Genomic DNA, 26,331 nt, shown 5'->3' with positions numbered 1-26,331 from the left:
TTATTAACATTGTTAGATTTCACAAGTTGCTGGAAAGATGAGATCACAACATGTCAAGATATCGGATAAGTGTGTGAAAATTCAACTCTCAAAAGCTTGACAATAAAATATATAAGTCAAGTATAAATCTTATTTTATAAACTAATTTTGAGAATTTAAGTTTTTTTTTTCTGAAATGTCAGATATAAATATACTAAGATGACCTGAATATATCAATCAATATATCTTATTTCTTATTTCTCAATGTTGATGATAGAAATTGATTGAAGACAAAGTTGAAAGTTTTTCAAACTTTAGTGAGAAAAATAAGATTTTTAAATGTTAGTGAGCCACACGAGACACGGGGACTTATGTGGCATTTACATGGATACTCTTATCACCAATAAAATAGTGTTAGAGATAAAGGAAAACGTTGAAACGATGGATGAAGTTAATTGTTTTTTTCCACTGGGGAGGTTTGGTTGGTTACAGTTGGTATTTAACTAAAATTTATTTTATAGTGAGCAAGAAATAACAATTTTCATATGCCATTAAAAAAAATAAGTTGTATTATGCATATGCAATTTCGATTTATTTTTCTTACTTAATCAGAAGAATAAAAAAGTAAAAAAATTGAAATGAAAAATCACAAGAATACTTAAAAGAGAAAAGTGAGTAGTAGTAAAAAGACAAAGGAGATAGCGGCGAGATGGAGAACAGCAACCTTTACCTTTTCCTCCGACACAATGTAAACACACACTTAAATGGTTGAAAATCTTCACTATAAAGATTTCTCTAAGAAATAATAATAATAATATTATTAAATCAATTACTCATTAAAATTAATATGTTTTTTTAAATTTTCATTTTAATTTATAAAAATATTTTCTTTTCTTAATTTTTACCATTAGAGAACCATAAACTTATTTTCCAATCATCTTCTTTCTTGACTTTAATCATCGTTCATTCTCAAACGACACCGTATTCCACAACATGCTTCTCACTCTCTCTCTATATATATGCTTCGTTCTCTTCACTTTCACTCCAAAATTTACTCCAACCATAATTCACTCTACATGGCCGTTCCTTTCGCCCTGGTTTTCTTCGCCGGAGTTGTTCTCGCCGGAGCTTCCAGGGAGCTCCGGCCATCGGAACACGGCCTAACCTTCCAGACACTCTCGCCGGCGGAGGCGCATTCCTCGCCTGAGATGCGCTCCTTCTTCAACAGCGCAAACTCCTCGCCGGCCATGTCCTCCTCCTCCGACGTCGCGCTGCCGCGGGCCATGGACTCCGGCGACGCCTCCCCGCCTGCATGGTGGCAGCCCACCGTAGGCCACGGCGGCGATGGAGTAGGGAAGGCGCTGACGGTGGCGAGTCTGGTCTGCGGCGTGGCCGGCGCGGTTCTGCTTGTGGCTTCGGGCTTGATCTATTTGTTCAAGCACCGAAACAGAAAGCAGAAGACGCTAAACGCAGCGTTTTGCGGCGAGAATGGGAATGAATGTGAAAATGATGAAGCGGAGAACAACAAATTGCAATTGGTGGTACGCAACCCTTAGAATTGTGCTCTCATTTTGATTTTGATTTTACATTGCTTCGTTCATTTTTCTCTCTCGGTAGTGTTGTATGCTTAATTCCACGTTGCATGTAAAGCGTAGCGTAGCGTAACGGTGTTAGATTTATGACTTTATTATATAATAATATAATATATACTTCTTTATTTATTTCGCCTTTTTCTATTCTTCTTCGTTAAATTGCTAAAATATATAAATATTATTAAGATAAAAAGGTACAAAACTAGTTTGTAATTTTTTTATATAATTTATATATATATATATTCACGAACTAATTTTAATTTACAAGTATTTTTTTAAAGTGATTATAAAAAGTCTGTGCAACATAACCTTTGTGCAAAAAGTAAGGAATATTTTTGCTCATGATATCTAGAACATATCACAGCAACATATGAATACCGTCCAAAAATTTCTTTTTTTTTCTTCCTTTTTTCTGACGCGCCGTACTGTTATTGATCAGGATTTCAAATTATCGTTACCTTTCAATCCGAAAATGCTTCATTCAGTTGTAGATAAGGATTTCCTGTAAATAAAACATCAATTGATAAAAAATATGTGAAATGAATAGTCAATTTAAAATACTCTACTCAAATTTGAAGAAACATTCACTTTTTATCTAGTTCTCTTAAACATTTGACTAAAACAAAATTGTTTTCAATATAAAGATTAAAAAATGCTTATCTGTTATGACAATGATTTGATAATGATATTTTAATTAGTCTGATAAACTGTTTTTTATTGACAGATAAAAGCATAATTTTCAATATGCATCTTATAACAGCTGAACCTTTTGAGCATCTAAGATCTAACATTGACTCACCCATAATCAAACCAACAAAATCTTAGAGAATTAGGTTATAGTGGCAGTTTTTCAAACAAAACTATTGGTCAAGTAATTACCCCCTTTTATAATTTTTCTATTTAACTTTACTTTTTATAGTATTGCACCAAGCAAAGTAGAGAAAACATTAATAAAGTGAAAGTGTTCCCTAGTTAAACATTTATATATTTTCTTGAAATTATAGATGTTAACATATTTTCATCACTTAAAAAAAATCATAAATGGCTACTATTGTAGAACCGAAAGTTTCAAAACAACATTGTGATTATGCAAAAAATGGGAATAATTTTCACATTTCCCTCAAAACGAAACATGGGATAAAAATTAACAAGTATATTTTCTCACACAAATTTTATAGTGATCATTCTTGTAAACTTAAATGGTAGATATGTACTCAGCGGGAGGAAAGTAGAAAAATATATCTAAGCACAAATTATCATGGTTTTTTTAAGAAAGCATTTTTGTATACACCAATTGCAACAGAGACATGGAAACTGAGATGTAGCTAAAATCCATTCTTTCTGCATCTAAACTTCATCATGTGTAGTTTAATAATTTAGTTGTAAAAATTACAGAAATGAACACAAAATGTTTAGTTATTTGTTATAGGTAGATGGCCAAAAACAGCATAAAATTTGAAAAAAAATCTCTATAAGAAAATAGAAAGTTTAATTAACAGTAATTTACCTAATGATCAAGACTCAAGAGGTATCCACTCAAGTGCTAACTCTAATTCTCCAGATTCAACGTTCTGGAGCTTGATAAATATCTCCTGTTTAACCTTACCATCAACAATATTGACTGCGCTATCATCTATAAGCGCATTGTCATGGGATTTCATCCATTTTCCTATCTGCATATTATCAAACATTCTAGGATCTCCATAGGCCATTGCAGATGTAATCAGGGGTTGAAGATCAATGTCTGCTTCCCCCATTATATCATCAGCTGAAAGTAAGTCATAATCAAATACCTTCTGCAATCCAATGTAACCAGCGGTTATGATAATGTGCCATGTTTTTATATCTTCATACCATAACACACACATGCAAAGACAGCTAGAAACATCACACATTAGAATCCAAATAATGAAACTACCAAATGAGATACCCCAAACTGGTGGAGGCAATAGACAGCACCTTGCTCCAAACTATAGTCCCACTAGAGGACCGTTGGGGAAAATAGTATTTTGATTTTCATGTAGAGAAAGTGTGTAAGAGAGAAGGAAGCTTGAGTAGGGTTTGGTTGAGGTAATATATGGATTTGGTTTTACAGTGAAAAAAGAGTCATGCAATGTTGAGGAATTGGGAAGAAGGAAGCTCAAGTGATTTGGATGCATATGGCAGAAATATAGAATAGACATAGAATCTGTTTCCATTTTCTAACAAAAGACAAGACAAAATTCAACCTTACCAAATTCAATAATCCAAATTGCTGAGTAACAGACAGCATAAGTTCTTCATTCCAGACTGGATTCAAATTACTATTTACTACAGTTGTCTGAACAGTCTGAAGATGTACCACCAAAGCCAATTCAGAAAGAAAGTTATCAACGTCTAGAACTCTTCAGTTAAAAATTAAAAATGAAACATAAAGAGCAAAATTTTCTAAAGAATATATGCCAATGAGAACTGAGAACAACCAACCTGTTGGCCAAGTGTGAAGATAACATATGGATCACTGGTCATCATATCTCTGATAGCTAAATCTGTGCCTTTGATCACTTTTACCTTCAACTTTCCAATAAATCCTGCCACTCCATCCTGCTATGACCATAAATATCAGTCAAACATCCAAGGAAAACCACTCATACCAAAGTTGTAAACTTGGATGAGTACAGCTAGTATTGTCCATTTAAAATTATCTCAACTAGAAATCTTTCATCTGGGTTTAACATCAATTTAACTCAGTGGAGATCTAGTTCACATTGACATGCTAACGCAACATATGGTCAACAAACACACAACTCCAATCAAAGGAAATAAAATATAAAATATAATTACCTCACGTGAGCCACTACTACTTCGAAGATTATCCTTAATCCCTTTGGTAATGCTTGACGGAGGATTCATTTTTCCCGACATAATGCGCAAACTAGGTTTCAAAAAGGCTTGACTTTCATACTTTAACCTGCAGTACAAATTGCCAAGTTAAAATGATACTTTTAACTCGAGCATTGATAATTTTGGTATCGTAGATTTTGAATAAAAAAATATTGGTATCGTTGATGATGCTACAATGAGCAATATCCCAGCTCGACCTTGATCAGTCAATGATCAACCTAGGATAATGAACTGCTATTAGACATAGTAGCAGAAGATAAGTAATCTTGGAAATAAATGAGTCAGCAAAGCCAAATGGTAAAAAAAATCATGAGAAAGCGAGAGCACAGACGTTCATATCAGTGTCATCTAAAGTAGCCTAAAAGCTTTACCCACTTAATGGTGACCATAAACATAATAAATTTATAAAACAATCAAAATGGTGCTAAGAATGTTAGATGTTCAGTGTAAAGTGTAGATGAAAAACAATCTAACCGGATGAATTTCGTGCGCTGCTCATGAGTGGCATCTGGTCCAGGTTTTGTACATCCTTGTGGAATGTAAGCCTCATAAATTGAATTAGCAGAAGAATTTCCTCCAACTTCAACCATTGCATCTATTTCATCACTTGACCATTCATCCAATGTCACAGACAAAACCTGAAAGTAAAAATAAAATGTTCTAAGGCTTTAGTGCATGACCAGATAAATAAGTTCTTTACACTATTAACCAGATAGAAACAACTCATTGAAAAGCAAGCAGGGCATGATATGATTAAAAAAAACTTCATGCACCTTGCCTCAGTGCCTTAGGCACGTCATTAAAATAGCAAGTTTACTTCTTAGTCAAGAGTTACAGAGATTCATTTCTCATTTCTTATTATTATATATAGAATAGATCATGTGTCTAAAGTTGGTTGGTTCTCTTATCTTTGATATAAAATTTCTTTGCATCATGTATCCAGTACAAAAGTTGACAAAATTCAGAATTAAAATGACCTAGTTTTCCGCATTTTATTTTAAAATCATGTAAGAAAAATGTGAAAAAACGAAGCATATATGACAATAAAGGCCAAGAGAAACTCAAAGAGCATACTCCATTGGTAGAGGAACAACACTATATTGAAGATTCACATTTCATAAAAAGACATGAGAAGGGATACCTTGTAATAATTTATCTATTAATACTATATTTTCCACTCCTACTAGTCTTCATTTAACAACGGATATTAGAGAAAGAATAGTTGTAGCAGATGTTTTACAGGATACCTAAGTAGTACACTAAAACGAAATCCTTATTTGGAAAGTTTACACCTCTTGTCTCATATGATTAATTTTAGTCTCTCTTTGGCTAAATTTCACAAGATATCACAGTATGTTGTGGATCTAAGAATATGACTGGTCTGTCAGCACGTACAACATAAGGCAGTAAATATGAAACACATGAATGTACCTAAACAAAGTAAATTTCACCAGACTACTTCATAATTACAGACATTTAAGAGTGGTTGTTTTTTCTTTCCTCATCTAATCAAGATGAACCCATTTCAAAAAATAACTAGCCATATATGTAGGTTATTATTGGTCTCTCCTTTTGTTCTAGACAAAAGAAGAAGAAACTCAGTTTATACACTCCTTGGTAAAAATAAAATCTTCTTTCTTAAGTAAAGTGGGTCAGGAACAGTTTACCTTTGATACATGAGAACCAAGACTTCTGTGCACACCACAACATTTTAAGCATACAAAAACTCCAATATTCGCTGACCTGAAGAAGCAATTAGAAAAAATGATTCACAATTAGGAGGTAATATGCATTCCACAATTTTCTATTATGACAAAATTCATATAGTTAGTTTCCTATAACTTAATCACAAGGATCTTATAAATCCTTCCATAAAATGGTCAACACTCAGACTGCAGTTATGAGTATTATAATCAATGATCATGACCATAAACCACTGAAAGAAAAAAAAGGTGCACAGGTGAATACACTTACGCCCATTTAGGATCTGGAGCATTACAATCAGCACAAAAACGATTATGTTGTTGAAGCAATAAATCCTTCACTCTTCTTTTACCTGTAAGAGACCTGCCAATCGTTCAACTTCTCAAGAAAATAAAGAGAAAATAACTTTTCTTTCACAGTTAGACAAGGAAATAAGCAGCATCAGATTTGCCTTAAACAGAATTGTCCTGTTTTTTTATATGAGTTTGCTTATGACTCATTGGTATCGAATACTCCTATTTGTTTCTCTTTGAAGAGCCCACGTTTCAAACGTAAAGAAGCTTCTCTTTAAAGGCTTATTTTAAGAAATAAGCCTATTCTTTTCTTCTTGGCCCAACCTAAAAGCCTATTTCAAGGCTTATTTTGCTTGAAAGCTTTGAAAAAAGCTAAGAGGCCTATGCCTTGGTTTTCAAGATATATTATATTTTGAAAATGTTTTTGTAATGTGTTATTTTGGTGGTACAATTAACAAACATATAAATATACAAAGTCAAGGTGCTGGGCATAAACATGATACTTTAAAAGGCAGGCTTACCCAATTTATTTCTTTTGATAGAAGTTTGAAAGAATCTTAAGCTGCTTTGCTTAAAAGCAAGCTCTCAATCTCAATGAGCCCAAACAATTGATAACAAGACCAAATATTCCCCAAAAAGGCATGTATAGAGACAGTTCCCAGTCATTATTTGAAACCCCAGAAGAACTTACATGCACCAAAATAATAAATCTATGGAGAAAGTAGGTAACAACAATGAAAAAAAAAACTATTAGAAAAGATGGAAAAATCTTCTTGGTTTAAGTCTTCCCCAATGTAAGGTGAACAAACACTCATCAGGGATCATGCAGTTTGTCCATAACTTCTAAATAAACCACACAAAAACTGTAGAAATGCATAAGCTATCACATGACCCAGCAGTCATTCAAATACCATCCATATCAGGATCAATCATTGCAACTAAGCAATGCTAGAAAGCATTTCTTCTGAGACTATCATAATAGTCTCTCAGGTGTCTGCACTTCATCAAAAAATATGAATACAAATCCTTCAAAGTGAGTTTTATCCATCACAAGTATAGATACAAACCCTCCATTTAGAAAATCAAACACACACACACACACACTAAGTTATCAAGTAAAGGTGCATTCATCATTGGTTTAATTTAAAATGCATAATAAAATAAACCCACTCAAATTTATGAGCGGATATGCCTCATTCATTCACTTTAGAAACAAATTGCATTTAGATGTTTTTTATTTTTCAAAGTTAGTAACCCTTCCACTTTTGTTTTTTGCTTTTTTAATCCACAATCCTATCTAAATATAGGACCAGATTAAAACTTCATCAAACTCATCAATCATTCATTCATATCATTATTATTGTTATAATATAGTTGTTAAATGGTTGTTTTAATTATCAAAAGTATTATTTTTCTATTAGTTCTTCTTATGCTTATTCGAACATGAGTTTATATGGACTTTAAGAAGGACAAAACAGTTAAATACACGAGAGCATGAAATTAAGAATCATAGCATACTTGAGGCAGGCCTTCCATATTCTGAACGTTTATCACTCATTGCCACCTCTGAAGCCAGCAATAGTTCAGACTGCAAATCCTATTATAGCAGCCAAGCTAAAGAACCTGGAAAGAAAGAAAGATCTCGTTATAGACTAACAAAACAAACACCCCACGAAATCCTATTAGAACATGACTTTTCTTTAATCTTTAGTTCCTTAATCCTTTTCCCCAGAAATAAATAAAAATCAGTATTTGAATAATTAACATCATCAATGCAATTACCCCTCAGATTAGTCTAATTAATCTTCAAGAGAAAGGAGGGGAAGATAGAAAGATCAAGCATCAAAAGTAAGAATTAGAAAAGAAGCAAATTTTGGTATTATCTGCAGACATCAAAATTGTTCTGTCCTGTGTGTTAAATATTGAACTTTCTTACAGTATAATTAGATTTTTGCAAGCATTTACGTATATCATTCATTCGCCACAAATAAATAAAGAAATGATAACAATGGGGTAACCTCTTACCCTGTTTTCATTTTTCAAGTGATGAAACCCCAAAATTCAACAAAAAGAAAAAAAAGAACTGAAACCAGAGCTACAACAAAATTTTCTCAGCAACCTTAAATTTGAGATATCCTCGGTTTCAAGAAACGCAAATGCTCGTCACACCGTGAAAAAATGTTGGATTTCTGGGTGTCAGGAAATTATTTTTGAAAGACTAATAATAACGCTGGCATGTTCTTGAGGTGACATGAGGGAAAGAGAAGAAAAACGAGAAGAAGAGAGAAACTAATAATTGAGTGTGCAAAGATAGATTACAAAGAAAAAGAAAAAGAAAAAGAAAAGAGAATAAAAATAGCTGTGAATGAATGAATTGGAAGAGGTGAGTTTGAAATCCACAAGAGAGAATGAGATACATATAAGGAGGTCGTGAATCGTGATATGTTTTCTCATCATTTCATGTCACAATTTGTTGGCACCCACCAACGTTCAAACAATTTTTTTCTTATTGAAGTTAATTAGTGTCGATGCATGCTTAAAAAAAAGATTATTTTTGCTTAATCACAATCATTTTTAAAATCACAATTATTTTTAATTAGTGCACTCTGGAGTGTATTAGTTAGTTGGGAATGATGGAAAGAAATGAAAAAAAAAAGTTATTTTTTTTTTCTCATATAGTTTATGAAAATAAAATTGTCAATCTCATTCATCCAAATTAAGAGAAGAAGAAAATATAAAAATAAACAATAGTATAGGATAAAATAAGTTATACTCTGTTCTTATTTTACCTATCCAAACAGCAGAATGTATTATAATTTCATTTAATACTTTTTCACCAATCAATTATAGTCTTAATGTACGAATTAAGAAAATGATAAACAATTTTGATGACTAATTTAAGAACATCTTTGTATAGTTAAATCTGAGTTTCCTTGGGATGAATAAAATAGAAAATTTCAATTTCCATTGTTTTAAGAGAGAAGAAAAGTGAAGGGGGGAAATTTAAGGATTAAGAAAACAAAATTTTAGTTTCAATACATTAATGCAAAGAGTTTTTGTATTATTACTTAATCATGAGTTTTTATATAATTAAAAATATCCACTTTATAATAATCATTTCAAAACTTATATCTAAATTAATAATTTTTCCAATATATCAAAATTAAATTAAAAGTATCTCCTCCTATGAAGAGATGTATTAACATTCTATTCTATATATATGCAAGGAAATAATAAATGTCTTGAAATAAACATACTGTGTCATGCAAATTGTAGGAGTTCCTCTTATTTCCTTCTCTTATCATTGACAAATATTTTCTTCTAGCCTTTCTTCCTAGCTCAAATAAAAATTATATCAGAGCATCCACAAAATTGTAACTCCATGTGTTTCCTTCACTTTTTCTTCAAGAATGTCTTGATTTCAAAGATAAATTAGCTTTCAGAATTCTTTATAGGGTTCTCTAAAAGTTCTCAAGACCAACCATTCGTTAAAGAAATTAACTCATCCAATTTAGTATTTAAACTCAAATTACTTGTGTAAGAACCAAAAGCAGGTAGATGGAATATTTCTAGTTGATCTGCTAACAATGCCAACTTTTCAAGAGCTTCATCTTGAAAATAATATGATCTGTGGCGGAATTAATTTATCATCCTTTTCTCGTAGTCTTTCCAATATTCAGATTCTTGAACTTTCTCATAACCTGTTTAATGGTTCTTTTCCAGCTGAGTTTGGGTCACTAACTGGTCTAACAGTTCTCAATATTGCTGGAAATCATTTTTCTAGTTCTCTTGCAAGTACAATTGCTAACATGAGTTCCCTAGATTCCTTGGATATGCCAGAAGTCATTTTGCAGGCCCTTTACCAGCTAACATGCCAAAGGGGCTAAAACAATTCAATGCTTCAAACAATGAACTGTCTGGAGTTGTCCCAGAAAACCTTAGCAAGTTCCCTAGTTCTTCTTCTTTCTATCCAGGGAATGATCCGCTGCATTTTCCAAATGGTCCTTCTAGATCAACCAATGGTCCTTCTATAGCAAGTTCCCTTGTATAGATAGATATATTTACCACCAGCCAAAATAATTTCTCTTCACCTAAATCTTCTAGGGCCTCTGTTCTCTTCCAAGATTGTTACGAGTTACGAACCTACACAGCATCATCCAAACGAAACATGTTTGCTGCTTCAACTCTACTGTGCCAACTGTCTTGGCTGGAAAACTGTCCTTGTTTGTTGGTCACAACTCTAATGTGTTTCTTATTTGGATCTTCTATTCTTTCTCATACAATGCCCTTCTAGTTCTTTTTATAGCTCATAACCTTATCTTTTTGTTGATCAGATTACTAAGGACAATCAATGTAATAGGCTAATTTTGTCTTCCTCCTTTGTTATCTTTACCAAGCATCTGCAGTGCAGAGCAAACAAATAGTCACTCACATTCATAGTTTTTTCCTTCCCCGGTTTTTAAGAACTATGATGCCCCGTGTAATAAGCCAGACTCTTTTGCATGAAAAGTGTCCTACCAATAATCTCCACAGGAACATATGCCATTCTTAAAGTGATGAAAGCGGCTAGAATCACGTACTACAATTTCACGGTGAACAATGTTTGCCATAAGCTTTATTGCAGTATGACAATCCCCACATACACGTAGATTTTTCATTACTGTTATTGTACTGCCTTCCACAGTGCTAAGCAACCCAAATGCAATTGCAAGCCTTTCACTATGGTAAGACAGTATTTCTTCTTTTTGCTCAGTTTCCACATCATGCAAAGCGAATTGTTGATCTGGAACATAACCTGATTCTTTTAACTTCATTCCTAACCACTCTAGCTTTTGATAAATTTTCTCAGTAAGAGGATGTGACCTATCTGCAGAGAGAAATTTGTGCTTTTGTCCTTTTAAGGTTAGCCAACTGGATCCTGGTTGTTTCACAACTCCATTACGTTTCATTTTTTTACGTATCAAAGCTACTTCAGCCCATCTGCTTGAAGAAGCAAACAAGTTTGACATCAATACATATGCAGCACTACAATCAGGTTCCATTTCAAATATCCGATTTGCAGCTCTTTCAGCTACAGCCAAATTAGAGTGCTTCGTGCATGCACTCAGTAAAGCCAGCCATACCATTGAATTTGCTTTCATTGGCATGCTCATCACCAGTGCTTCTGCTTCTTCTAGCTCTCCACTCCGGCCAAGCACATCCACCATGCTTGCATAGTGCTCAACCGTAAGTGTAACTGACCTTTCCTGGCCGAAGTATCTGAAAATGCACCTTGCTTTTTGTAACATACCAGAGCGACTACAAGCAGAAAGCAAACCAGTTAAAGTAATTCCATCAGGATCAACTCTTTGACGCAGCATTTGATTAAAGAGTGCTAGAACCCACATGCCACATCCATGCTGTGCACATCCAACAATGACGGTGTTCCAAGAGACAACACTCTTCTCATTAATCCCCTTAAACACAGAAACTGCCTCACTGACATAACCACATTTACTATACATAACAACAAGAGAACCTCCCACATATCCACCACTTTCCAAACCCATCTTAACCACCTCAGCATGGATCACCTTCCCCCTCTCAAGATCCTCCAATCCGCAACAAGAATTCAAAGCACTGGTGAAAGAAGACTCATTTGGAATCACACCAATTCTCATCATTTCTCTAAACACCTCCAACGCCTCTAGATGCTTATCATTGAAACCACACCCCGTCAATAGAGCTGTCCAAACCACCACATTCTTACAAACTGCCTCACCAAAAACCCAGCACGCAGCTTCCATCTGTTTGCAACAACTATAAAACGTCACCAGAGAAGCAGATACAAATTCATCAAAACGCCAGTCACCCAGCTTGAACGCAGAGCAATGAATTTGAATCCCCACGTGAAAAGCCAGTATCTTAGCAGCAGCAGACAACCCACAAACCAAGCCAACAGAAGATGGACACACACCAGAAGCCACCATATCGCGAAAAACAACCAATGCTTGTTCACTCTCCCCATTGTGATCAAGCCCAGAAATCATACAACTCCAAGAAATCACATCCTTAGAAGGCATTAGGCGGAACAAGCGCAAAGCATCATCAACTCTACCATTACCACAATACCCATGAATCATGGCATTCCACGCAGCCACGTCCCTGTCCACAGGGTCCATTGCCCAGAACAAGGCTTCAGCCTCCTCGACAACTCCCAAGCGCAGTAACCCATCCACGAGGGTGGTCCACGACACAACGGTTCGGTGGGGCATTTCGTCGAACAGCTTCCGGGCGGTGATAATATCGCCGCAATGGAGACATCCCTTAATCATGGAGTTCCAGGAAACGACGTCCTTGAAGGGAATTTGACGAAAGAGGTGGATAGCTTCGCGGAGTCTGTGGTTGTGAGCGTAAGCATGGAGCATTATGGTGTAGAGGGAAACATGGGGAGAAGGGATTTGATCAAAAAAGACGCGAGCTTGGTCTAAAGTTCGATTTTTGAGGTAGTGAAAGAGTATATGCTTTTGTGATTTGATGATGGTGAAAGGATTTGTAGAAGAAAAACCATTGGTGGCAGTGGTGAATGAAAAGAGCCTCAAGTTTCCAATAGCAATGCATGAAAACGTGGTCACATGAAAAATGGACTTCAAAAGAAGCATTGGGCATGAAGAATAACCAGAGTTTCAGATTTCAGCGCACCAAAGAACACTTATGAAAAATTACAAATGTTTTTTCGCTCTCACTTTGAAAACTCTTACTTCTATAATTATTGGATGACTTTAAAAATAAATATATATAATAAAAAATAAATTTAAAATTAAATGATATAAAATAATAGTATTAAGAGTGGTAATATGATTTTGTAAAAAATTGTGAATTGTTAATATATCATTACTAATATTTATTTATATCTTTCGTTGTTTTTAAAAAAACAGTTAAATGATTTAAAAGAAATTATTTTAAAAATAAGTTTTTAAAAATGATTTAAGAAAAGTAAAATTTGTTAAATCTTGAAGTTGAGTTTGTCCCATTGCATCATCTAAGTTTAAAAGCCATTTATAAATCACTTATCATACAAATTCATCATCACAATAATGATCATATTTACAGAAAAAAAATCTTAAAACTTATTAAAACACAATTTAACTATTTTTATTTTTTTTGTGTTTTTCCTGTTTACTACTCTTATTTAATTAGATCGAATTTTCATAAATGCCTATATGAATGTGCACTTCTCGTAAAGTCTTTATATGGAAGAAAAATTATTGTGCATATATGTTGAATGAGGATGATGTATTAGTTATATATATAAAGAGGATTCCCCTTCCAACTGCCATATAATATTATTTCAATTTTATTCTTAGATTTATATTATATTTCATTATTTTAAAAATTTAAAAATATATTATTTCATTTTTTTAACAGTTTTAAATGTATAACAGAAATATATAACAGAAGAGATAACATTATTTTTAAAAATCAAAATTAAACATATCTTTTTCTCCCATTATTTTCTCTCATCAAACTATCTTTTCGTCTTCATATTCAAATTCATATTCAAAATATGAGAAGTCTTTCTTACGTTCCACGATCACGAACCCAGGAACCCAACCAGTAATCTTTTAATTATAAAATAGAAGATGAAATTGCATTGTATGAATTTACTTTTATTTTTTATTTTTTATGTTTTATTTATTGATAATAATATTATTCTTATTGTGCTAATACATAAAACATTGAAAGGGAAAGAACGTACCGCTGCAATTGTCAGGTTCAAGGCCATGGCGGTAATGGATTCCGACTCAACATCGAGTGTGGAACGGATGACGGTAGTAACGAAGTCGGCGATTTTGATTGACTCACCGCAGACATAGGCAAGGAGAGAGTTGTTCGATGGGCCACCGGTGTAGAATTGTGGCAGAGTGGATTCATAACGGTAGTTGGTTTTCAATTACAAGGATTCCATTTAGAAACTGTTGCCACTGTGTAAAATCCTTCAGGTTTCAAATTTTTTCAAACTTTTTAAATTTGAAACTTTTCAAAATTTTAAATTTTAAATTTGCGAAATTTTTAAATTTCAAAAAATTTCAAACCCTAAAGTAAAACACTTCAAAAAAAATTTAAATTTAAATTTTAAAAATTCTTAAATTTTCAAAAATTTTAAATTTTTTAAACCCAAAAAATCTTTAAATTTTATAATTTCGAAATTTTCATATTTCAGAATTTTCAAATTTCAAAATTTTGAATTTTAAATTTTTTTAAATCTTCAAATTTTAAAATTTAAATATAAACTGAAGGCTTTATAAACCCATCAAATATCTTTTTCGTTTTCTATTTTCTTATTCAAAATATTAGTCGTAATTTTGTTTCAAGAACCACGAAATCAAATCAATCAGTAAGTAGTGTTTTTCAATGGCTTCTACACAGTTGACTCTTGCAAATTCGTAAGTATGTATATAATTATTGTTTTGTGTTTCTTATAATAATTACCAAAACCATGCCATTAACAAGATTCTCCATTTTTTGTTTTGTGAACATTTATAACTCTCTCAAATTAATCTTTTGGTCTCATTACCTTTTCTCTCTCTTATTTTCTCTCTATTCTTTGTATCTCTTTTCTTCCTTAATCTCTTTTAATTTTATTATATGCGATTTGCAGTTTGAAGAACTTTCACGCGTTATGGCCTGGGATTTGCAAGCTATTGTGGGATGCACCATTGCCCTAGCCACCACTATGGACAACTCGAATCTCATTCTTTCTCAAGGTTTTTGTGCTGAACAAGATGACCTACTTTGTGATTTTCGGAAATTCTCATAAACCAAAACGGTGCTTAATGAATTGGAAGAGATTTACAAACCTTTCTACCCTCATGTTCATAACAACCCTCATCCCATCATTTCATGTTTCCAACCCATCCCTCATAAAAATGTCAAAGAACTCAAACTATCAAATTGCACGACACGGAAGCATCTAAATGCAAAAGAAGGTAAGTCATTCATCCAACTGAAATTGAAAATTGATGGTACATGTATAATTTTGTTTTGTTACATTAAAAGTCAACCTGTTATGTAATATCATCAAGAATGAGGGTGGTGAAGCATATGACTGCGGCAGACACAAAAAGGGTAGTTTTGAATTTAAATTTTGGGCGATTTTGGTATTCACTCTCTTATCTCCCCAGAGTCAACTTTTCCTATCCATGTTACAAAGACTCATGGGAATGTGGAAAAATCATAAACCAATGAATGGTGACACTTTACTCCAGATGATGACGTTTGTGTTTTGGGATTATTATTTTACAATCACATGGTGATGATTGTGCATTTATCCATTGGAAATAATGAAGAAGATGAGAAGACCAAACTTTTGGTTAAATGGAACAGTAATTTTGAAAGAGAGGGTGAAAAAGGTGAATGATATTTGCTCTGAATTGTTTTGTATTTTACTTTCACTTTTACTAATAATGTGTAAATAATAATATTATTTATTCAATTTTACTATTAAACATAATTATATAAAAATAAAAAATGCGGATACATAGTCACGTGGTGCCTGTTCCCGCTAGTTATAAAGAATAAGAATTAGTTATTTTAATTTTAAAATTTTGTTGATGATGTATTAGAGATACGAAAATTTAAAAAAAAAAACGTAAAATGTTTAAAAAGAACCAAAATATGCAACGTATTTTCTTAAAGTGATTTTACTGAACTCATTCTATTTAAAGCTTCGTTTTTGCATTTTTCTCTGTACGAGACTTTCTAATTTGGCGCCTTCTAACCTTCATAAACCGACGTTGTTGCCTTCTCCGACCACCGCTATCTCCGGCCGGTTAGTCTTTTATGCTCTTTTCCACCGTTGCATGCTTCTCAAATGTCGTCGACATGACGAAACCCACCACTGATGTTTATGAATACCATGCCTTCGAATGTTCTTGCTTCCTTTATCGTTTTATTTTAAAAAGTAATATGAAATTTTCTAATTTTCTCGGTTGTTGATGATAATGGAGTTTTTTTGTTGAATGAGGATGAATATTCCATTATCTATTGTTATAAGATGTTGCATTCTTTATTATCTCCATTTATCATTTTTATTTAATTAATACTGTTTTTCTTATCGTAAATCATAAATTTATTTTTAACAAGGGATAATGATGAGATATAGTGCATCAACGTGATCAAATTTCAATAGCAACAATGGTCTGCAACAAATTTTTGTTATTCAATATTATGTAGAATTTGAAAATTGAAAATAATGCGCGGGGGCGGGAGAAGAAGGTGGTGAGTGTTTTGTGTACAGTTGCGATAACTTTTGTCGTGTTTGTGATGTATCACAACATCACATGTTTTTTTCTTTTCTTTCTTCTGTATTTTTTTACGATGTTCTTCTATGTGGGATGTCATTTCAAAATTGATGTTAGAATAAAACTTTTTTCAAATACTTTAAATTTAAAAAAAAAAATCAACTTTCAAAAAATTTAAATTTTCAAAATTTTTGAATTTTTAAAATTTTCTAAATTTAAAAAGTTATCATGATAAGGCTAAACTTAGTCAAGAAATAATATACAAAGAGTGTTGAAGGAAGTCTTACAAACATTCATTCTTCTAATTTTATTTTTTTTTTATTCAAGAACTTTGAAGAATGATTTGAAATGGATGTATGATGTTTTTGTCAATTATGATCCAAAAAGACCTTTTATTTTATTTTTTTAGTGGATATAATTTAAAATGTTTTTAAATGTTTAAATTTTTTATGAAATCTTTTTAAACATTCATCTTCATGCATATTTAAGTTTCAAATTTTGTATGTTTCTGGTAGCATTCCCTTGTTTCTTCTTATTTTGTAAGCATTGGTGATTTTTTGGTGTTTTTTTAATTTGATATTTTGTTTCTTTTTCTCTATTCTAACCCCTAATCACTTTTACCACATGAGAGCTCACAAGTTCAGATGTTAGGAGAAAGCCTTTTCGAAACACTTTAAATTTTGAAAAAAATTTAAAAACTTCTCATGGTAATTCTAAACTTAGCCAATAAATAATATATAAGAGTTTTATTAGGAGTCTTGTTAACTTTTTTTAATTTTTTTTTGTTGTTGAATGATATAGAGATATGATATTTTGGGCCATTATGAAGAAAAAAACTTTTTATTCTATTTTTTTAGTGAATATAATTTAAAGTGGTTTGAAATGTATAAATTGTTGATGAAATATTTTTAAACATTCATCTTCATGCATATTTAAGTTTTAGAATTTGTATTTTTGTGTCTTATTATACCTGTTTCTTCATATTTTTGTAGGCATTGATTGTGTATTAGTGTTTTTAAAAAAACACAAATTTAAAAACACCAATAAACAATCAGTGGCTACAAAAATACGAAGAAACAGTATGAGATGACACAAAATACATAATCTAAAACTTAAATATGTATCAACTTATAATTGTGTAATTGCGATAGTTTAAGTAATGTTCGTAACACATGACGAATTTACTGGTTTTCTTCTTGATTCTCTCTGCCTATTTTTTACAATATCTTTCGATCTAAAATGTTATTTCATAATGAATGTATTTGTATAAGAGTTCAGATATCCTCCAATACCAAAAATTTCAGAATGGATACTGTTAAAAAGCCTTCTTGAACAAAGATTCAAAAAGAACCAAGGAGAGGATGAAAAAAGTGCAGATATGAAGAGAAGTTCTCACATGTTACGATTGACTGCTATATGTTTCATTATTTAGGATTTATTTAGGGTTTGCGTCTGATGAACAGTGAAAAACACTCATCTAAAAATTGAATAAATAAATATTTTAATTATATTTATTTTAATTTTAATTTTTAATTTAAAATATTATAAAGGATTTTAATCTTAAATAATCTTTGTAGTTATCAATAATGGTCATCGCGTCTACAATAGCAGTCTACCATAGCGACTTATTTAGTTCCACTTGTTAACTTATCATTTTCCTTTATTTTACTTTGATTTTTTAGCATAGTTAATAATTTATTTAATATTTTGAAATTAAATGATTTAATTTGTAAAATAAATAGATAATGTCACATAGATATAATTTATCACATCACCACATTTGTTAAAATTGGTATATTAGATGCAATAATTCAAAATATATTAATTTCAGTGGCACGTACAATATTCTTATAGATAAAACTTTATACTCGTTTTAGTAACGTAATATGTAAATAATTGAATACCTTAATTTCACACTTTCACTTTCAATGGCAGATTTCAAAATATGAATATTTTTATTCAAAATTACCACAAATTATTAATTAATCCATATTTATATTTTAATAACAAACTATTTTCATGAAAGTAATTAACAATACACTTTTTTGACATATTCACGTACTAAAATAAATATCTTAACAAACGCACATTTAAAAATGAAACTAATTATTTACTCTACTTTCTTTTAATATTTGAATAATCTCAACTTAATTGAAATAACGCGGGTGATTTTAGTTGAGTGATAAATGCGAAGATTTTGTTTGAATTGAAATTTTCAGCCGTAATTTGTTTTATAGAATAATTAAAATATTGAATATAATATAAACTAAATTTACAAATTTTAAATTAATATATCCAAACAAGCAGGGAAAATTTAAACAAAAACAATTCAAATTTAAAAAATTCTCATGATAAAGTTAAACTTGGTCAATAAATATTATTTAAAAAATTGATAGAAAGTCTTGCTAACATTCTTCTAATCTCAATCTCAATTTTATTTTTGCTAGTTCAAAAACTTTGAAAAATGATGTTAAATGCAGATATAATGTATATGTTTCATTATTTAAGGTTTATTTAGGGTTTGAGTTCGATAATCAGTGAAAAACCCTCATATAACAATTTAATTAATAAAAATATATTTATATTTATATTTATTTTTTAATTTAAAATGTTATAATATTATTATAAAGGGTTATCAGGATGAAAGTAAGTTAATCTTTGTTGTGTCAAAATTTTCTTTGTTCTTTGTTTATTGTGTAATTTATGGATTTCTGCAGTAGAAATTCATGTTGTTTCTTTAGAAATTGAATAATAGGTGTTGAGAAAATTGACAAGGTTTAAATATTTCTGAAGTGTCCTAATTTATTTATTTTTTATAAAAAAATTAAACTTTTAAAATTTTATGAATTTACCGATAAATTAGTAATTATGTTTATTTTCGTATTTTATCATCATCAAATATAAATATTTTAACTTTTCATATATTATAATTTCATTAATTTTAGTGTATCACGAAAGTTTTAAAGAATGAAAAATAGTTATTTTAATTTTAAATTTTTGTTGATGATGATGTATTAGAGATTTAATTAGGATACGAAAATTAAAAAAAAAACGTAAAATGTTTAAAAAGAAACAAAATAATACGCAACGTATTCTCACTCTATTTAAGCTTCGTTTTTGCACTTTTTCTCACTACTAGACTTTCCTCTGACCTTCCCGCATTCATAAAACGACGTAGTTGCCTATCGCCTTCTCCGACCACCGCTATCTCCGGCCGCCGGTTAGTCTTTTCTTCTCTTTTCCACTGTTGCATGGTTCTCAAATTGTCGTCGAAACCCACCACTGATTTTACGTAATGAATACCATTCCCTGAAATGTTCTTGCTTCCTTTATCGTTTTCTTTTAAAAAGTAATATGAAATTTCCTAATTTTCTTGATTGAGGATATTGGAGTTTTTTGTTGAATGTATTGTTATAAGATGTTGCATTCTTTATTATCTCCATTTATAATTTTGATTCTTGCGGAGGAGAAGGTGGAGGAAGCGAAGAGTACGCAGAAACGGAGTTTGGTTGTGGTTTTTGTTTCCAGTGATGATGATTTGGATGTTCCGGTGGTGGAGGAACGGAAGAAAGCATGCGGGAAACGGGATTCAATAACATGAGTGGAGTGACTGCGAAATTTGAGAATGTTGAGAAGAACACAAAGTTGGGTGTTGCTGGAAAGTGGAGATATGATGGTTTTCGCTATTATGATCATAAAATTATTTTTTATTTTATTTTTTAGTAAATATAATCTAAAATGTTTTCATGTATAAATTCTTAGATGAAATCTTTTCAAACATTCATCTTCATCTTCATGCATATTTAAGTTTCAAAGGGACGACCACATACAGGTTTTTTTCTTGATCCTTTCTACGTATTTTTTTTTACTATGGTGCTGTTTCATAATGGAGGTTATGATAAATTCTTTTCGAAATTTAAATTTTTTAAAATTTGATCTTAAATGGAGATATGATGTTTTTGTTGATATTTTATTTTATTTTATTTTTTGGATATAATTTAAAATGTTTTGAAATGTATGAATTATGAAATTTTTTCAACATTTATATTCATAAATATTTAAATTTTAAATTAGGTAGGTTTCTTGTGCCATTACCTTATTTCTTCTTAATTTGTAAGTATTGGTGGTTTTTTGGTGTTTTTCTTTTTTTTTGAGGTTTCGTTTCTTTTTCTCTATTCTAACTCTAATCACTCTTAGAGCCTCAGAGCCCATAAGTTTATTATTTTTTTAAAAATATATTTTTATAAAATTATATTTTAAAAAATAATAAACATATGAATCATCTTGTAGTGGAGGAAATGGGGAAATACATAGTACAATTGCATCCAAAATTGCAATAGAAAGAGATAAGGAAACGAAAGCTCGAAAAAGAAAAACTCCAATCTACAATCAATGCTTACAAAAACATGAACAAATAGATATGAGATACAACAAGAAATACCGAATCTAAAACTTAAATATGCATTAACTTATATTTTTGTAGTTGTGATGAATTTGAAACTTAAATATGCATCAACTTTTAATTTTGCAGTTGCGTTGGCTTTCGCATGACGACATCAAAAGTTTTCTTCCTCATCCTCTCCATGCGATGTCCTTCTATATGAGGTGTTATTTCATAATGGGTGTTAGGAGAAAGCCTTTTCGAAACCCTCTAAATTTTCAAAAATTTTAAAATATAAAAAATTATCATGAAAAGAATAAACTTGGCCAATAAATAATATATAAAGAGTGTTGGAGTGGTTAACATTATCATAATCTCATTTTTTGTTGTGATTCAAAAACTTTGAAGAATGATCTTTAATGGAGATATGATGTTTTTGCCAATTGTAATGTAAAAAGACTTTCTATTTTATTTTTTTAGTGGATATAATTTAAGATGTTTTGAAATGTATAAATTGTTGATGAAATCTTTTTAAACATTCATGTTCATGTATATTTAAGTTTCAAATTCTCTATGTTTCTTGTGACCTTACCTTGTTTCTTCTTAATTTGTAAGCATTGGTGGTTTATTGGTGTTTTTCTTTCTTTGAGGTTTCGTTTCTTTTTCTCTATTCTAAAATCACCCTTTACCACGAGAGTTCACAAGTTTATTATTTAAAAAAAAAATATTTTTATAAAATTATATTTTAAAAAATAGTAAACTTATGAATCATCTTGTAGTGGAGGAAATGGGGAAATACACAGTACAATTGCATCCAAAATTGCAATAGAAAAAGATAAGGAAACGAAAGCTCAAAAAAAAAAAACTCCACTCTACAATCAATGCTTACAAAAACATGAACAAAGAGGTATGAGATAAAAAAAAAAATGTCAAAAAAATATTAAATTTAAAACTTAAATATGTCATAATATAATGAGAGTTATAGTATGAAAGTTATTAAAAACCGTCATAATTAACTGTATAATACAACATAATTTTCTTTCGTTAGAATAGTCATAATTAGCTTTCCAAATAAAATTTCTCTCTCTTTTCTTTCCTTCCATAACTTTCTTCTTTCACTTCAGTGCTTTTTTTTCATTTTCCCCTCTTTAGGTCTTTTTAAAAAATATACCTCTTTCCCTCTTGTAAAGGTACCTCTTTCGATCTTCACATTCCTCATTCACTTATTCACTCAACCTTTAAACCCTCACCATAATCCTCGATTCAGTCGTAGTCGTTCTCACCGGAAACGTTCGTGCAGAGGCAATGCTGATGCCGTTGCCGAGGGAGGTGCCAAGGATAAAGCGACGAGCGAGCAGAACCCTGCCACTCGCAGGGTCATACGCTCTCAGTTCCTCAAACTCAAGACTCTCATTCAACGGTACATAGCGTTACTTCTCACTCTTCAATCTATTTACAACGTTAAATTCAATTTTTATCCCTAATTAGCTAACCCTAAACAAACCTAGCAGCGAAAAGAGATGATTTATTGAACACGGAGTTCGACAACTTCGACACCATTTTGGACGAGTTCGACAAGTTACACGACCAAGGTAGGTAGTTGTATTTGTTCCTTTGCTTTTGTTCTCGTTGTTATAATCTTAACTTTCTAGTGATTGGTCTGGTTGGATGGAATTTTGCAATTGAGAAGCCCAGAGAGCAGGTTGCAGATGCAGAGGCGCTGTTGGATCTGACGCGTACTCTGTTAGGTCTTAGGCCATATAGGGTGTCACCCCTTCTTAATTTGTTTCCTCTTTGCTCATACGCCATGGCCAAGGCCAAGACTCAATCGATTGGCAGAAACTTGGCGATCGTCCCCTCGAAGAGGCTGCGGAACAAGATCGCAGGTTTCTCCATACATCTCATGAAATGGATCCAGAAGGGTTCTGTTCGCGGCATCTCGCTCAAGCTGTAGGAGGAGGAGTGGGAGCAACTCATGGACTTCGTCCCCGACATCTCCGCCAACAACACCGATCACATCGAGGTGGACAAGGAAACCATGGATATGCTCCACTCCCTCGAACTCAACGTAATCAGCGGCATCACCCAGGTTGACCCTGTCCCTGTCCAACAAAACTTCCCCTTCACCAGGAGATACTGATCCATTTGTCATCACAAAACCTCAGAATTTTACTTTCACTTTTTCTTTTCATTCATGTTTTTTAGCTTTATCATGTTGCTGCTATCCCTTCTTTAAATTGGACTCATTTTTAAATTTCGATTATATCAAATTATATACCTTCCGTTCTTCCCCCCCCAAAAAAAACGTCCGAAACCCTTTGAACCTCAGTCCCAAAAATTGGTCTGTTTAAATCTCGATCCCAAAAATTGCTCATTGTTGTGGTTTTCGTACTTTTTATAATTTGGTGTTCATACTGTATTCAGGCATTCAAGGGGTATGAAAACAATTCAGAGAATTGGGTACTAAGCATCACCTCCTTATCTGGAGCATTTAATGGGACTACAAGAACCTACACAGATGGCATGCAGTGAGTTCTTGTCAGTTTTTCCTTATAATTAAACTTATAACTGTTTTATAATTGTTGATATTTGTTAGCTGTCTTAATTTAATTTTATTGCCTTCAAATGGGGGGTGGTTGAGAGAGCATGTAATATTAATTCCTATGAGAAATGATTGTAAAACAAATAAATAACTAAGACGATACATGTAAAAGGCTATCTGGCTATGCAGCTCTTTTCAGAACATTATCTACGTTCTTGCTTTAACTAAATTTTATGAGCTCTCTCCTGCAAACATGAAATTAGAATCAATATCTCGCTAATTATTAGTGTTGGCTACATTTAGCAAACTAAAATGCTAAGCTTGTCTATAATTTGAGATTGTTTCAGGCCAGAAGATGGGAAAACATTGAAACCCATTTGCCTGCTACAGCTTTGCCGCATTTGAGTGATTATATATGATTGATTTGACATTTCCTGGCTAAAGAAGTACTGTAATTTTGGGTTTGATCACTTTAACATGTCATGGAGAAAGATGGGCATATGGGGTCTTGTTAACTGTCTATTGGGGAATGCAGGTCCATTTGCTTCAGGAGATTGGATCCTCCCTGATCTTACAATTCAAGGCTCTACAAGACTCAATTACCCCATGCTTTTCATAAAAGTTTTGCAGGTGAGCCAGTGGTGTATCCTCCAGATGTTCCTCCCCTTATAAGGGATATAGGTTGGTTTTTAAATGCAATAGATAAACTATTTTTTGCTTCCTTTGACAAGTACTGTTTCAAACACATTAGTGGGGTTATTAAGTATTTATTTTATCATTATTTTCTGTCAATTTAACTCTTGAGTGGGATGTTTCCTTGTGTTTATTTGAAAATAAATGTTTAATAGTATCCAACCGTGCATTACACGCATTAGTAGCCAGGCCAAGTGTTTGAAACTGCTTAATCACACAAATTAATAATTAATTATAAAAAAGTCAAGATGGATTTCAAGTGGGAAAAAGTGATTTCAACCTCAGTGATATGCTTTGTAGTTTATGAATGTCTTTTTCTTCTTTCCCCTTCTGGAAAGAGTTTTTCTTTTATCAAGATTCATATATAACTTATTAACATTTTTTTTGGTAATAATACAATGATAGTAACATCTAAAAACATCAATAACATTTTAAAGAGTAATTAATTTGTTGCTGTTTAACTAATATTGATGATCAATAAAAAAACTTATAAGATTCTTTGAAAAATATTTTAGAAAAAATATTTTACTAATATGTTACCTTTTCTTGTGCAGGGATGAGGACTGGCAAGACAATGATGGAGCACTAAACACAATATCCATGACTCATCCTCTCCTGCCAGTTGAACACCCAACTGCTTGGTTGAAAAGGAATCAGATTGCAAACCTTTACATCCTGGTATCTGGTCCGTAAAACTAGCACCCTATATACTTTTTTCCTATAATAATTCATAACATATTAGCTTTGCATTATTTCCTTATATCTAAAGCTATATGGTCTACTAAATTGGTTCACAGGATATCAGTATAGTGCAGTGATCTCTTTCTTTAAGTTGCATCAAGAACATCTTTAATAGGAATTTTTTATGAATAAAAATATTATTTTATTGTGGGTCTCAAGTATATGAGTTCTTTAAAATTAAAGAGAATGCATGCATGTGAGACTCGTTAAAATAACTACTTTTGTGAGTAAATTCCATTAAAGATGCTACTAAACCATCTAATTTCTAATCTGATATTTTGGAAATTCTTAATACGGGCGGAAATTTGTCCATGAAATTAGCACTTTTTGTTCTTAGAAGATGTTTTGTATTGATAAATTTATGGTATTTTTATGAAACAGGTACTGCAAATATGTGGAGGGTGATAAGATGTTTTGTATTGATAAATTTATGGTATTTTTATGAAACAGGTACCACAAATATGTGGAGGGTGATCACATACTATTCATTATTAATAGGGAGAGAGCAGGAGTGCAGTTTGACTTAATCCATGACAAATTAGGAGTGGGAGATTAGTTCTAATATGTTTAGAAAGTGAACCATTTATATTTTGACAATTTAATGAATTTGTTTCACATTATCAACTTTGTTCTCTCTTTGATAATTAAGTCATCTTTTATTGTATTTATCTATTTTAATTATATTATAGAGTATAATTATATTTTGAAATTAGTTTATGTTATAATTTAATTATATAATGAAACATAACTGTTTCTGAAGTTTAGTTATAATATGAGATTAATTAATATTATGAAATCATATTATAAAAAAGAATTAAATAAATTATTATAAATATTAAAAATAAAATTAAAGTTTAATTATAATATGAAATTAAATTATATTATGAAATTAAATTATAAAATTAAATTAAATAAATTATTATAAATATTAAAAATAAAATAAAATATTTGAATTATAACATATATAAAGGTTATTATAAACGTCATTGGTTTACCAATTTAAAAATTACGATATTTATAATTGATGTAAATTACATGTTTACATTATGTGGTGTTTGCTACAATGATTCTCAATTGACAGTCACATTAAACTTTGTGCTGACAAAAATTTTGGCGGTACGCAGTATCGTCACAGACGTATAATGTGGCGGTTATAAACGCCAGGTTTTTACTAAAATAACTGTCACCACATACACATTTTTTTGTAGTGAGTTGTGATGAATTTAAAACTTAAAAATGC

At 31.5% G+C, this 26,331-nt stretch overlaps 3 protein-coding genes and 1 long non-coding RNA gene across 19 annotated transcripts; 2 read left to right on the top strand and 2 right to left on the bottom strand.

Moving 5' to 3' along the window:
• Positions 1-967: 967 nt before the first annotated feature.
• On the top strand, positions 968-1,700 carry LOC137809503 (uncharacterized). Its single transcript, XM_068610611.2, has one exon. The coding sequence runs from the start codon at positions 999-1,001 to the stop codon at positions 1,533-1,535; it is 537 nt and encodes a 178-aa protein (XP_068466712.2). The 5' UTR covers positions 968-998; the 3' UTR covers positions 1,536-1,700.
• Positions 1,701-1,766: 66 nt separating this feature from the next.
• Positions 1,767-8,842, bottom strand: LOC137812217 (ADP-ribosylation factor GTPase-activating protein AGD12). Of its 3 annotated transcripts, none has more exons than XM_068614133.2 (10): positions 8,571-8,705; positions 7,970-8,074; positions 6,429-6,510; positions 6,122-6,197; positions 4,929-5,092; positions 4,395-4,521; positions 4,038-4,154; positions 3,805-3,900; positions 3,079-3,367; positions 1,767-2,073 (listed from the first exon to the last, which is right to left on the bottom strand). In XM_068614133.2, the coding sequence occupies exons 2-9, from the start codon at positions 8,007-8,009 to the stop codon at positions 3,086-3,088; spliced, it is 984 nt and encodes a 327-aa protein (XP_068470234.1). In that variant the 5' UTR covers positions 8,010-8,074; positions 8,571-8,705; the 3' UTR covers positions 1,767-2,073; positions 3,079-3,085. The 3 variants fall into 3 exon arrangements, with proteins under 3 accessions (XP_068470234.1, XP_068470235.1, XP_090155011.1); XM_068614134.2 differs by having other exon boundaries at positions 8,477-8,614; XM_090298885.1 differs by lacking the exon at positions 1,767-2,073 and having other exon boundaries at positions 2,896-3,367; positions 6,429-6,521; positions 8,571-8,842.
• A 772-nt stretch (positions 8,843-9,614) lies between these two features.
• LOC137812216 (Pentatricopeptide repeat (PPR) superfamily protein) lies at positions 9,615-13,177 on the bottom strand. Its single transcript, XM_068614132.2, has one exon. The coding sequence runs from the start codon at positions 13,090-13,092 to the stop codon at positions 10,966-10,968; it is 2,127 nt and encodes a 708-aa protein (XP_068470233.1). The 5' UTR covers positions 13,093-13,177; the 3' UTR covers positions 9,615-10,965.
• A 9,016-nt stretch (positions 13,178-22,193) lies between these two features.
• Positions 22,194-25,772, top strand: LOC150029172 (uncharacterized). Of its 14 annotated transcripts, none has more exons than XR_016518783.1 (7): positions 22,194-22,535; positions 22,627-22,707; positions 22,806-23,204; positions 23,540-23,643; positions 24,005-24,338; positions 24,905-25,035; positions 25,542-25,772. It is a non-coding gene; the product is annotated as an uncharacterized LOC150029172 (long non-coding RNA). The 14 variants fall into 14 exon arrangements; XR_016518784.1 differs by having other exon boundaries at positions 25,473-25,772; XR_016518782.1 differs by lacking the exon at positions 25,542-25,772 and having other exon boundaries at positions 24,905-25,249.
• Positions 25,773-26,331: the final 559 nt, after the last annotated feature.

The sequence above is a fragment of the Phaseolus vulgaris genome, chromosome 2, assembly GCF_051622355.1.
Source record: "Phaseolus vulgaris cultivar YP4 chromosome 2, ASM5162235v1, whole genome shotgun sequence".
NCBI lineage: Eukaryota > Viridiplantae > Streptophyta > Magnoliopsida > Fabales > Fabaceae > Phaseolus > Phaseolus vulgaris.
Note: the sequence above shows the minus strand (reverse complement) of the source record. Positions and strands in the feature narration are given on the sequence as shown.